The sequence below is a fragment of the Telmatherina bonti genome, assembly GCF_933228915.1.
Source record: "Telmatherina bonti genome assembly, chromosome: 17".
NCBI classification, from domain to species: domain Eukaryota; kingdom Metazoa; phylum Chordata; class Actinopteri; order Atheriniformes; family Telmatherinidae; genus Telmatherina; species Telmatherina bonti.
In genome coordinates this window covers 24,343,519-24,357,112 of record NC_136615.1, presented here as the reverse complement: position 1 = coordinate 24,357,112, position 13,594 = coordinate 24,343,519, and the positions used below count along the sequence as shown (strand labels likewise).

The 13,594-nt window shown below is 39.2% G+C and overlaps 1 protein-coding gene across 5 annotated transcripts in view; it reads left to right on the top strand.

Annotated features, from left to right (window-relative positions):
• The first annotated feature begins 202 nt into the window (after positions 1-202).
• Positions 203-13,594, top strand: part of palm2akap2 (PALM2 and AKAP2 fusion) — a 73,064-nt gene continuing 59,672 nt past the window's right edge. For 3 of the 5 annotated variants that reach the window (XM_079256752.1, XM_079256751.1, XM_079256748.1), the window contains exons 1-2: positions 206-510; positions 13,433-13,513. In XM_079256752.1, coding sequence (XP_079112878.1) covers positions 460-510; positions 13,433-13,513 — 132 coding nt within the window. In that variant the 5' untranslated portion in view covers positions 206-459. Of the gene's footprint in view, positions 511-13,432; positions 13,514-13,594 lie in introns of all 5 variants that reach the window. The other 2 variants (XM_079256749.1, XM_079256750.1) reach the window with 2 other exon arrangements.

Genomic DNA, 13,594 nt, shown 5'->3' with positions numbered 1-13,594 from the left:
TTTTTTTTACTCTTCCTCTTTCTCTCCCTCATTCCTTTTTTCCCTTCCCTCTCTCAGCTGCTCCTCCCAGCTGTTTAATCACACATGGCTCATGCCTAAAGAAGGGAGGGGAGGGAGAAAAGGAGGGGACAAATGGGAGGAGAGACAGGGAGAGCCAAAGAAAGAGTGGGTGACAGACAGACAGACAGAAAATGCGAGCAGTGGGCTGAGTGTGAGGCACATGGCTGAGTGAGAGATCTTTGCTTCCTCTCAGCACAAGCGTCTTCTTCCACTCTGGTTGGATTATTGCTGAGGAAGGACATCGTCTGGATACTCCTCCTCCTGTTCGTCCCCTGTTCCCTCGCTCCTCTACTTCCCTTCCTCCTGTGTCTGTCTGTACATCTAGCTGAGGGACTCTGTCTTCTCAAATCTCACCTCTGGTTCTCCTTTCACCTCCCTCTCCCCTGCTTCCTGCTCAGGATGTCGTGTGAGGAGGCTCAGCTCCACAAAGAGAGGCTGCAGGCCTTGGCGGTAAGTCAGTGTTTAAACTTTCTGTTTTCACTCTGCTCTTTCGTTTCATTGACCTTCAGTCTGTTTGTTTAACTGTCTTTTTCCCTGTTAAATCACAACGACCGTCAGATGTTGTGTCCCACCTGGATTTCATCTCATTCTGTCTTTCCTAGAACAATATCTCAGCTCCAGCACCTCAGAGTTCCTGCAGCTCTGTCACTCTCTGCTTCTTCCACCCATTTGTTCAAAGCCTGTCTACTTTATCACACTGTTGATCCAAAGCCCCCTTTTTTTTGTCTCATTTAAAACTATTCCAGAGTTGTCAGAAAGTATCTACAAGATTTCTTTTAATTATCCGCTTTGTATTGTCTCATGCAAATGTAAATTGCACTTTGACGCATAAAAAATGAATGACATGAAACCAAGTGTCAAGCTCTACAAGTCACAGTGACCTCTGGGATGTTTCTAAGAGGTGAATTTACACGAGATGTTATTTTGTCTGGTGTTTTCCAATCATTCCTCGATAAGCTACTGATAAATTGGCTCTGTTACAAATTTAACAGGTAGTATACAGTGACTAAAGTCTGTTGATGTTACACAGATTCACTCATTGTCACCGTCACTGGGGTGGGAGGCTAACTGCAAGTCAAGGCTGCGAAACGCGAAAATTAAGTTAAACTGCATGTCACTTTTTTTGCATAAGGATGGATTTTTAACCGGTAATTTTTAGAAGTAAAAATGTCAGAAGCCTTTTAGCATGACTTCACTGCCTCCCACACACTTTTTCATCACATAAAACAAAGTGCTTTTTTGTTGTTCAAGTTGCACTGCACTTCGCTCCCCTCACCAGCCTCCTGTCTTGCAGAGCTGCTGTATTTCTCTTGCTGTTCTTGTCAGCTATCATGTTCCTCCATGTGGTTGGAGCGGGGCTTTTGGAGAAGTTGGTGGAAAATCATTAGAGCTTTTTCCTTGGTCAGATGTCTGAGGCTTTTTAGGTACACCACCTTCTTTGTGTAGGAGCTCAGCTGTGCGGCGGTGGAGAATACGCCCGGGCGCTCGCAGTCATGTTTGACGATCAGGGAAGAATCTGTAGAAGCGTTCGGCTGATCAGACTTCAGAGCAACAGTTGCACTGTGTTTCACTGCCTGGGACTAAATTTGGCGCCAGCAGGGAACCATACACACACGCATGCACACACTTAGGGCTCACACAGACATGCACACTTACACACACATTCATACACCGAAATGGGGAGGGTGGCCAGATGGAGAAACTATTTTGGCCACGTTGAAACATGGCAGCCATACCAGGCTTCATGTATATAAACTGGTGCGGCATCTACAGAGGAAAAGTGGAAAGTTCTCACAGTCTTTCTATTTTTTGCTGCTTTCCAGCATTTCTAAAAAAAACACCATTACTGGGTTTTTTTTCACAGTCAAATTTGTGAGTGTATTTGTATATGTACTACATAATTAACGATTAATATGTCTGGGAAGTGTTGGTTTGATGCTCATGGCCAAGAACAATTGTGGATTATTTAAGAAATTCCTGCAGAATATTTTGCCTTCGGCCGCCTCTAAATACCACTAAAATGCTATTATTGCAGTACAGATTCATGTTTAAGTTGCAAATATATTGGATCTTTCTACATCTGAAATTAAACACAAGTATGTTATTGGAGTTCATCATATTCTCCAAATAAACATCTGTCTTTCACTAAGCTTATAAGCACAAGCAAATACTACAATCCTGGTAGCGTTCAACCCTAACCAAGCCTTTAAGCGGAGAAGGCTTACCATTACACTCATAGTGTTCAGCTAGACACTGTTAGTCATAAACTAAGCCAAGAAAGAGTTTAAGAGTAAAGTCAGCGTTTCATAGACTATCCGTAAAGGAAAAGGGATGGTAAAAAAAATCTCTGCATTCATCATTTTTAGCTATTCTTGCTATTTCTATAAAACAACACTGCAGCGATATTACACTTTTTTGCCTTCATCTTGGATGCAAAGGAGTGGAATTAATCTGTCTCTCTGAGCAACCATTGCTAAGCTCCTGTAGACAGGCGATGCTACAGATATAAATCCATCCTCACTTAGCTAGTCTGCAGCTGACATGCTAATGATTTCATCAATAATTAATACTGTGAGATTTCATTGTCATCACCATCAGTGTCGGTCTTCATCAATACTTAAGCAGAGCTTGAGCCAAACTGGAAACTTCTTTTCATATTAGTCAAGAGTTTGAGCAAAGAGGAGTTTGTGGAGTCGTATGCAGACATTATTTCTCAACCCAGCCCGAGTTAACGGCTCGTACAGCGAAGAGTTTGAGACTGAGTTCCTTGCTGGACCCAAAACTAAGTCAGCAAGAAGCAAGCAAATGAAATTAAATAAAAATGTTCATTCACCACAGAGGATGGCTTGTCTTGCATGGCTCATGAAAAATTCCTACCATTTGCAGCTGTGATATTCAGTCAAAGTAAGGCTAATAAAAGGTTTAAATTTTCCCTTAGATTACTCAAAACAATACTTTAGTTTTTTTTTTATTTTTTATTACAAGTCATTGTTTTTTAATCTGGTCAAAAACTTTGCACAGACTTATGTGACTTTGAGACTTGCACTGATTAGTCTTCATTCTGTTAAAACAAATAGCTGAGCAGGATTTGATTGAACACTAATCTGTATCAGTGCACATTCCCACAGTGTGATAGTGATTAAGGCTTGTCAGCTGAGTCAGTTTCCATGGTTACTAATTGGTCAGATTAGGGAACACTTGTGATGTCATGTTGTTAAATCCAGACCTGCAATTTCTATATTATTACCATGTAATTATAGCAGTAACATGGAGCACAGCTTGGCCAGGGTTGCCCTAAAACCTTATTTGATCGTGCATGTGTTGATCAAAGCCTTAAATGTGGTTTTCGCATCAGCCAATGAACAGCGAGCGCCTCTTCATTCTAATTAACCATTGCCCGTGTGGCCTTCCAGCCGCAAGCAGCATGGCAAAGTACACACAAACGCATATGTGTTTTTGTGTGCACTCTTTCACTGACTCTTCTGTCGTGTCCGTGATATGTTTACACAGATTACCTCAGCCTTCTGGACTCTTAGCTGCTCCCCAACATACACACATGCACACCCACACACATACACACACACACACACACAGGGCGTCCAAGCTCACAGATTGTCTGGGGCCAAGTCCCAGAGGAGCTAGGAGTTGGTGTGTGATGATTGAAATTATGGTTATGTGTGTGAGTGTTAGAGAAACAGAGTAAGGAAGTGACAATAGTTTGCACTGAAAGCTAAACTGGCCCAGTTGGAGAATAAAAGATCACATTAAGAATCAAAATCTCTTTAAACTGAAGAAAGTTTGCTGTGTTTGTTGCTGACTCATGAGTATCACTAACAATCCTGACTAATGTGCAATTATGAATTGTTTTACTGAGCAGATTAAACCACAAATTGACTTGTTGAGATGTGATCTGGAAACTGATCTCTGTGGGTCAGAGTTGTTCTGGAGGTTGAACAAATCTCTGGATCCACTTAACGAGGTTTAACACAGGGGGGGACGAACGGGGCAGGGTGAAGGTGAGGAGGGAATGCTATAACTAGACCGTGGCATGCACTGAGATTTGTGACTGCCACATGAAGTGGAGGGTCGGGGTAATGGGCTGCAATAAGTGGGGGGCTGGGCTGCCAGAAGGCATTTGCTCTTTCAGTTCGTGCAGTTTGCTCCCTGACTGACTGACAAGTTGACAGCTCTGAAACTCTGAACCCAAGCCAGAAAGTATTGACCTAATGTGACTTTTTATTTTCCTTAAAGAGGCTATTTGATCTGGATCACTGAGGTTAGCTTCAGTTGTACTATACTTAACTGAAAGTGTGAGTTGAACCACTGGTGTAGTTCCAGTTTTAAACACATTGTGCATGACCTATCTGTTTTTTTATTTATAGCATCATAACTACCAGCAAAAACTACCAGCACACACTGAAATCAAATTAACTAAGAGACAGTTTTGTCCCTTTGTTGACTATTTGCAGACATAATTGGCCACATTTCTGGCTAAATCACACCTGTTCTTTTCATTGTGTTGCCATGCTTCTATAGAAATATATGGCATCTTTACTTATTGACTAAGAGACATGGTCAATAAAAGTAATTGTGTAATGCATTATTGCTCCACATTTAACTTTAGTTTGAAAGGCAAAAAAAAAACTGTTTCAGATAGAAATGGATCTTTTATTCTACATTTCTTTTTCAGCTGTTCCTTTTGGGATTGCCACAGCTAATTATCTGTGCATCCACTTTTCTTATACCAAATTAACAAAGGATCAAAAGTTGCAAAATGGCAGCACTAATGAAAAATTGTCAAATGCAAGCATTTTGCTTCATTTAAGACAATAATGATGATGCCTTTTTATTGGAAATGGAAAGGAAAAGCTATATAATCTGCGAGACTTGACATCAGACCCAACCCAACATTTGAAAAGGTTTTTTATATGTTTTTCAACGTTGTTGGTGCTTTGGTTTGGCTAGGCTGCGATGTTAAAAAAGGTATGGTTAGGTTAGCTTTTAACAGACTAACAGTGTTCGAGCCAAAACACAAGCAAAGTAATATGTGACACCTTTTTTTAGGTCTTGGGATAGTTTTGCTTCATTGTAGTATTATACATATCTGAAGTGAGGCTCTGCTGAGTTGACAGATTATTCCCATATGCTAAATTAAATTAATCAATACTTTTCAGTAGACAGCACAGAAAAACAGCTTAGTATATTCCAAGTAATAGTGTCTCCCCCACAACTGCTCATTTGACTGCATGAATTAGCGTTATAGGTTACAAATATTTGGCAAAGTGGGAGTTGTCAACTACCAACTGAGCAAATTGAATCCCAGTTAGCTGATAGGAGGGTAAAGGAGGCCTGGTTTATGGACTGTAGTTCATGGGGGAGGGAAGAGAGCTTCGGGCAAAGTCATTTAGAAAAGGAAGAGGGGGTGTGTCTTGTTCAGTAGCATGGGGTCTGCAGCACAGCAGGCATTATGTGCCCTCTAAAATTAGCAGCAGCTGTCTTGGACCTACTGGACATTCCAGTATTGTGTGTGTGTGTGTGTGTGTGTGTGTGTGTGTGTGTGTGTGTGTGTGTGTGTGTGTGTGTGTGTGTGTGTGTGTGTGTGTGTGTGTGTGTGTGTCTGTGAGTAGCATGGTATGTGTGTGTATATATTTAAGTTAGAGTTGGGGTTCACACAGACTTGAGATATGAGAGTCTGGAATGCAGCTTTAGTGACTACTGCTGGGTTTGGAATTATTTTTGTGACATTGGAGCTTAATTGAATAGCAAACAATGCAGGCAGAACAGTCAAAACTATGGGTGGCAGGCTGACTGACACGCTGCTAACTTTAACAGCCAGTTATGAATGTTTATATCATAACTTTACCAGTAACAGCCTGGCTTATCGATAGCAGTAGCATCACATGCAAAATCCACACAGGCACATTTTTAACGTGTTTTTGTGTGCATATATTTATGTCCATGTGAATTTTTAAATGTATACATACTTTGGATTCTACACAAATGGACATGATGAGTATAGTCACCACCTGCTTTCATCGCATGACATTGGCATGCAAGACATTCCAGTAATGTGCTAACGTTGCATTTATTGACACCAGGGTCAGCTGAGGAGTTACCAAGTTTGCATTCTGTTCACTTGGCCTAACAAATTACCATTGTCTGAGAAGTATATATTCATATAATCACCAAATTCAACGCCACAGAATTGGAGGCATTTGCAGCAACATTTGGTTTTTGTCATGCCATTTTCACCAAAATGACTTTTTAATCATTTTAGGCTAAAATACTTTTATTAAAAAAAATAATGACATTATAGATTTGGTGCTCATATACTGTTGTAAAATGTAAGAACTTCTTCTAGCTTGGCCTGTGTAGGATCAAACCAATGACATTTGAAGCATAGGTCCATTTCAGTCTGTGTTCTCTAAGCTCTGAGGTATGGCTGCCGTGGACGGGAAGATGATCTTCACTGTAAGATTTCTCTTCTGGGTGTGTTGGCATGTACAGAATGTGACCCATCTGATCTGTTCCCCCCTTCTCTTCACATACTCAGCAGAACTTTAATTCTTGGAAGGTTATGTCACTCTTTGATCATACTATATGCAGCATCTTCCATATCAGTACAAATTGATTGATTTAAATCGCCTGCACATGTTAATGTGAAGTATTCCTTTATTTCTATGGGATATGCAAATTAAAAAGCATTTGAACGGAGTTTGAGTCATGTATACAAAACCAAATTCAGTGTTATTAATATTGGGGTTGTTAATATGTGCCATTGACACCCAAAAATCCTCTTCATTCTGATTAAAATCTGTTTTCTGATAAATCGCATACTTCACCCATTTTCGGCCAGACTACTTCCATCTTCTCAGACACCAAGTTAAAGTACACAGGATTTTAGTACTTAAGTAGAAAATAGTATACAGCATACAGTAATTTAGTACATAGATTTTTTTTTTTTTTTTTCACAAACCGACTTTCCACTCCATCTATAGTAGGCTTAAGTCTGTTTATTGCAATTGTAAACATCATATCATTCTCATGTTCATGTTTATAAAAGAAGAATGTTTGCATTATGGTTTTGGAGAGCTGTATCTTAACCTGGATTCTAGTTGGACATCATCCTTATTTTGATTATCAAAGACACATGTGTCTCACTAAAGTCTACAGTATTTGATGAGAACATTTAACACAATATTATAGCTTTATAGCACTGAATAAAGCTCTAATGTAAGATAACAAGCAAAGCAGAATACAAGACAAAATAAGTGATCTTGTTTTGGGGTTTTCTTCTGTTTTTTTTTCTTGCTTTGAAAGTTTCTGCATTAAGTGGTTTAAAGTGTGTACAGATGAAGTTTTACATGAGCTAGTCTCTAAATTATGTGGCTGCATAGTTCCAAAAACTTCGCCCAGACATCTGGGCTCAGTTTGCGAAGTTTAGCTTAATTTGATAGAATCTTTTGAATTGAGGCTCTTTGAAGACCAAAATGTTAGCTTAGCTTCAACTTAATTCAAGACATAAACAAGCCAAATTTTCAGAGCTCTCTTTTCTCCAAACTGTCTAATAATGAATTATTGCTCATCTTAAGCATTTCTGTAGAAGCTACATGTTTGTTACTTTGGTTTAAAGGAAAAAGACAGAGGTTCTGCTAGCTTACACTATGCTTTTATTCAGACATTTTGATACTGTGACCAGTAAAGAATCTATACTGTAAAATGTAAATGTAATTTACAGGAAAACAAACAAACAAATAAAAAAAAACTGGTCAGGCAAAGCCTTTTCTTTGTACCATGTTGATGGTGTTTTAGATTGTGATAGATTTAGCATTGCATGGCTATGTGAGCAAAAAAAGATTGATCTGCAGTTGAGTTTATGTTGGCAGTGATCTGTATTTTGTTGCTCATTTCTAACAGAAAAAACATTTACGTGGGATGTTTCCTATCAGCAGCTGTAGTAGCTTACAAGTTCTCATTTTAGGATTGCAGACAATATAATAAAAAAGAAGACAATGGAAGAGTTGTTAGACATAACGCCTTTGCACTGGGTTATTGGAAAAAGTTTGACCCCACCCCACTAATACCAACTATGGCAGCTTTATACAATGTCTCCTCCAGCAGACCATAGACCTAATAGGAAAATTTAGTGAAATGATCATGTTCCAAGCAGATTGCAAACATATGAACTACTTACAGACCCCAGTGAGCACTTCAAACACATGCAAGAGTTGTTGCATCACTGGCAAATGGAACTTGGGAATGTGAGGATGACTGCAATACTTAGCGTGCATGGTCTCAACTCTCTTTCCAACAATGTTCTCACAAGTACAACCTAAGGTATGATTTTCAGTTTAAAAGCTTTAAAGCAGTCAAAACTGTCAGTGAACACCAAACTTCTGAAAGCAATGTAATTTTGTTTGATCAAGCAATTAGCTCATTTAAAAAATGACAAACTTTTCCCGTTTTTCTGGTGAAAGGTGTAGAGTTGTAGATTTGTGTCTGATTCAACTCACTTAGTTCCGTCAGCCATTGTCAAATTAATTTATTGAGTCATGACAGTAGATCATATCAACCAAATGTCCAACAAATCCATGCAGGCAGCTGTCAAATGAACTTTTTGCATTTGTGGCATCAAACATACAGCCAATATGTTTCCTACCTTCATACTTTGTGCTTATTTTGATAGCGCACTAACCATCATTATACAACTCCCAGAAGCTGTCATGGCCATATAGCATCCTGAGAACCACAGCTCATAACTTTTTTCCCCCCTGCAGGGTATCACAAACAGCTGTGTTACAGCTTTGCAGCACCGCATCGCGCAACAACATCTGGGTAATTTAGCACTGGCTACTTTGGAAGCGCACAAAGTGACAGAAGAAGAGATAAGTTAACAATCAACATCAGACTGGCTTTACTTGCTGTAGAGAGTCAGGCAAGAAACTGAATGCAAGACAGACACTGAATTGGCCAGATTTGTGCCAAAGCGCACAAATCTGGCTTTGGCAAATCTGCCAAAGTTCAGTAGTGAAAACTTGAATGATGAATTTTTCTTATGCAAATAAGAAAAATTTGTTTATTACAGATCACATTTACTAGCAGTAGTTCAGGTTTTGGGGGTCTGCATGGAGAATGGAATTTTGGACCATGTCCATAAGTTAAAATTTTCAAAGTGCCTGAATTTTGTTTCACAAACACCATTAAAGAAAGAGATAATGGAGAATAGCAACAAAAATAATTGTGCTTCTGCATCTTTACTGACTTGGCCTTTATACAGCTTAGTTGTTTGTGCAACTTAAAACTTTTTTGATCATGTAAAAAGAACTATTAGAAATACAAAATACAGAATTCTCATTTAGGCTGCATTTGGAAAAGTGACACTTCCTGTACATGGTGACAACTTTGCAGTCAAAATATGTGCATTTCACAAGAACAAGAGAAATTGAATTTCCAAATTTAGCAACACTCTAAAGGAATCTCTAATTTGATTAGTGCAGCCCCGTGTACCACAGTGTACCATTGTGTACCACTGTGTACTACTATGTACTACTGTATACCAATGCTGGTAGTTTGACTTTTTGAATATTCCTCACCTCCTAAATAGTTTTAGCATGTACACTGTTTAAAAGAGAGTGCATGTCTAGATCTTTGTAGTATCCAATCTTTTCTAGAAGACTAGACATTTCTCAACAAGAACTTGTTGAATCCAGGCAGCACTCCTGCAAATGTCTGTGTTAAGCTTAAATTTACTTAATCATTTATTTATCATTTGACAGTTCGTTTGCATGTCTTTTTTTGTCTAGCTGCTTTGAGAATAATGACTTTAAATGTCTGTGGATCTTGCAGATATATTTGCTTTCAAGTCTAGCTCTGTCTGTTTAAGGCGTTAATCTCAATTGGGGCTGAGAACATATTAGAAATCTACTTCAGGAAAACCCTCAAAACCCGAGAGATTAGCAAAAAAGATGAGACATTGACTTCAAAGCCGATTGAATTCTGTTCTTACTGGTTTGTTGAAGGCAGAAAATGCATGAATGTTCCCTGTGCTGACCTTTCAGCAGGCAAACAAGGGAAGTTTTGACCTGACTGTCCCATGTAATTACTCACCCATAAGAAAAAAAGGTTCTAAAAATTTGTCAAGTACATGTGAATTTTTAAACAAACCAAGTATCAAATCTGATACGGTAAGGGTGTCTGTTTGTCACTGGAGCTTAACAACTTAAATGCTTTAGTGTCAGTCTTCTCAGATGCAGTCCGCAGTAGTGGGAAAGGTGATGCCCTCTGTTTAAGGGTTTAGCAGCTGGCCAAGTGGGGCCAAACACTGTGAGTCAGAGTGTGGGAAGTCGAGTGTGTCACCAAGAATGTCAGCATATTTTTCTGAGGAGGAGGATGTTTCTTCCAGTGGGAAGGAGTACAGTGAACAGAGCGGGACCTGGGGCAGAGGGGGGGGGGGGGTCCATCATCAGCCAGTTCAGTTGTACAAAGCAAGCAGAACAATTGATCTTCCTGAATATCCTCACAATTTGAGTTTAGCTAAACTATCAAGAAGTTGCGCAGCTGAGGGTAGAATTATTCATTATAATGCAAAATAATTGATTTATTGGTTATTTCATTCCTTTTTGGGCCAAAGTTGCCCAGTAAATGTTAAAAAAAAACACAAATGGGCCTTTGCTTTTTTTGTGATTTACATTTTTAAATGCGAAATTATTACAGTTTTGGCCGTTGCCAAGAAAAGTCTCTAAACTGTGATGAAATTCAATCTCATCCACACTGTCTTTGATCAGAAGAATGCTATGAATCATCTCAGTGTGTGTGTGTGTGTGTGTGTGTGTGTGTGTGTGTGTGTGTGTGTGTGTGTGTGTGTGTGTGTGTGTGTATTCTCATATTGTGGAAAGACACTGCCTGGGAGTAATTTTGTTTTGTCAGTTAATGTGTTACTGCTGACTTAACTGTACATCAATCCTCTTGCCTCTTGAGCGTGTTTCCCTTTGGATGTTTTGTGTAGGGATTTTGCGTGTGTCCATTGTGAATGTGTGTGTTTCACCCATTCCTTGACCACATGTCCTGAGCAGTCTGAGACATCTGGTTGCCATATCTGCCTCAGTTCGACTGCACTTAAAGTATCAGGACTGCATCTGTGTAGGCTGTTGATGGGTAGGTGTGTATGTATGTGTGTGTGTGTGTGTGTGTGTGTGTGTGTGTGTGTGTGTGTGTGTTTCCAACACGGGAAAAAGGAATAAAAGGAAATTTTCTAAGTTTCGATGGAGATGTTTTAGTTTTTCTTTTATGATGCATTCATTACAACCTGTGTGTTCTTTGGTTGCTGAAATTTTCATGTGTTCTTCTTTGAGATTGTTTCATTGTTTCATTTTTTGTACAAAAAATTATTATGTGACCTGCTCATACCATTTCTTATCTTTGCTTTGGCTGTCAGAGGTAGACAAATACGTGCTTCCAAAGTCATAAAATGCTTTACAGCAAGATAAATGTTGTCTTTCTCCCACTTGTTCCACTTTGAAAGATTTTCATGTAGTGATGTGTGTTTCACTATTCTTCAGAAATATGACAAATAATTGCATTGTGAAATCAGCTAAATGGCTTGTGGATGTTGTTATTCATGCCCAAAAATGCAGATGAAAAGAGTAATACCTTTCTTGCAATATTGCGAATCTCCAAGAGAAATGCTGGAACTTTAGTATTTAATATGAAAGACTGGACCCAGTCATGTGTGAATATTGATTCTAGTTTGTTTTTAGATCAGACGCAGCGACATTAAGATCAAACCATATCATCTCAATCAAACGTGAAACTTCAGATTCATAAGAAGCCTTGTAGATTGTTGCCCATATCCGTCTTGAAGTTTGATCAGAGTTTCGAAAAGGTATGTCCCATGTAGAATCAGGGTATGGATTGAGTAATGGGCTTTATTTCAAGCATACAAAACAAAACTATCAGTAAGGTATACTTTTTAGTGAATGAAATCAACCTATATAGCTCACGTCAGGGATCCTGATGTGATATTCATAGATAGGTAAGGCAGGGAAGGATTTGGCTTGTTACGCTCTGGGAGAATGTCCTTAGTGCAATGAGTTATTGTGTTAAATAATCAAGTTATCAATACTGACTAAAGATAATCATGTTTTTTTCCTTAATCATGAAGCCCTGCTGTCAAGGTGCATTTAAGAACTTCCAAGCTGCCTTTCTCAAATGTTTACATTTTTGGTTCAACGCATGTAGATATTTGATGATTCCGTTGCAGACTCCGCTGATAGACCATTGGTTCTAAAGTAGGAGATATGACAAGTTTGGCGATTTATGAATTGCTCCACACTCTTCACTATGGTTTAAACTAGCATGGTGGCAGCATGAATGAAGATGTGGAATCAGTAGTGGTGAGAAGACTTCCCCTTCAGTGTGGCTAAGCTCTGACGGAGGGAAGCTCTTAGAAATCCTCAGGGGGCTCTAAGTAGAGGCCCTTCTCTTCTATGACAAAAGCACATAGCAGAAGTGGTTTAGGCATCTGATTAGGATGTATTCAATTTACTTTCCTTCTTAGGTTTTCAGCTTCAAGAACTTCCCACAGACCCAAAAAGTGCTGGAGTGATAATTGACCACTACCAGTCTGTTTGAGGTCAAAAAGCTATTCTCTTCTAATGTCACTATTTTAACCTATCCAGCCCCCTGCTCAGATCCTTTTTAAAACGTCACTCTGACTTGGTTTACGACGTGGTCCAGCATTTATTCACATTATGGGGTTTTCCCTGAAAGATATATTTAGCCAACAGGAAATGCCCTCGAAATCCTTGCCCTACTCCCACAGAAAAGAAGGGGGAGAGATAAAGCCATAATCTGTATATATTTTCAGTATCTCATGCCCTTGAGCTCCCAGCAGGCTTGTTCTGGGACCTGCTCTGTTTATGTTTCCAAGCATTTACATCCATTCATAGATACTGACTCCCCACTAGTTCAGTTGTTTTCCATTAAAAACTGCCCCTTTCACCATGCAACGCCTCCTTGCTATCCATCCACATCATTTATCTCCACATGAATATAAGAACTGTTGTCCTCACTTCACACCTCATCTTCAGATACAGTGCCATTTAAAAGCTCCAAGGCCTAATAAATCCTCTCTTTATAACTTCTGAGCCTTAACCCCTCTCGACCCTTGATAAACCGAGACCTCCAACCTGTCTGTTCACATTCTACAACATAATCAGGTTCAGCCCTCCTTTTCTCGCTTCCTTTACTGCCCAATGAAGAATAGACAAAAACAAATCACTCTTTTTCCATTAATCTGAGTCTTCAGACTTCAAACAACCCGTTCTCTGGGGGATAATTAATTTTTTCCATTTTGTTTTCTTTTATCTCTCAGGAGAAGCGAAAACGGCAAGCGGAAATTGAAGACAAAAGAAGTCAGCTTGATGATCTGGTGCTACAGCTTCAGCATGTCAAGGTTGGTGTGTTTGTGTTTTTGGTTGGTGTGTTTGTCTTGATTTAATATCTATAAAAGGGTATTTAAGACAAATACGATTTG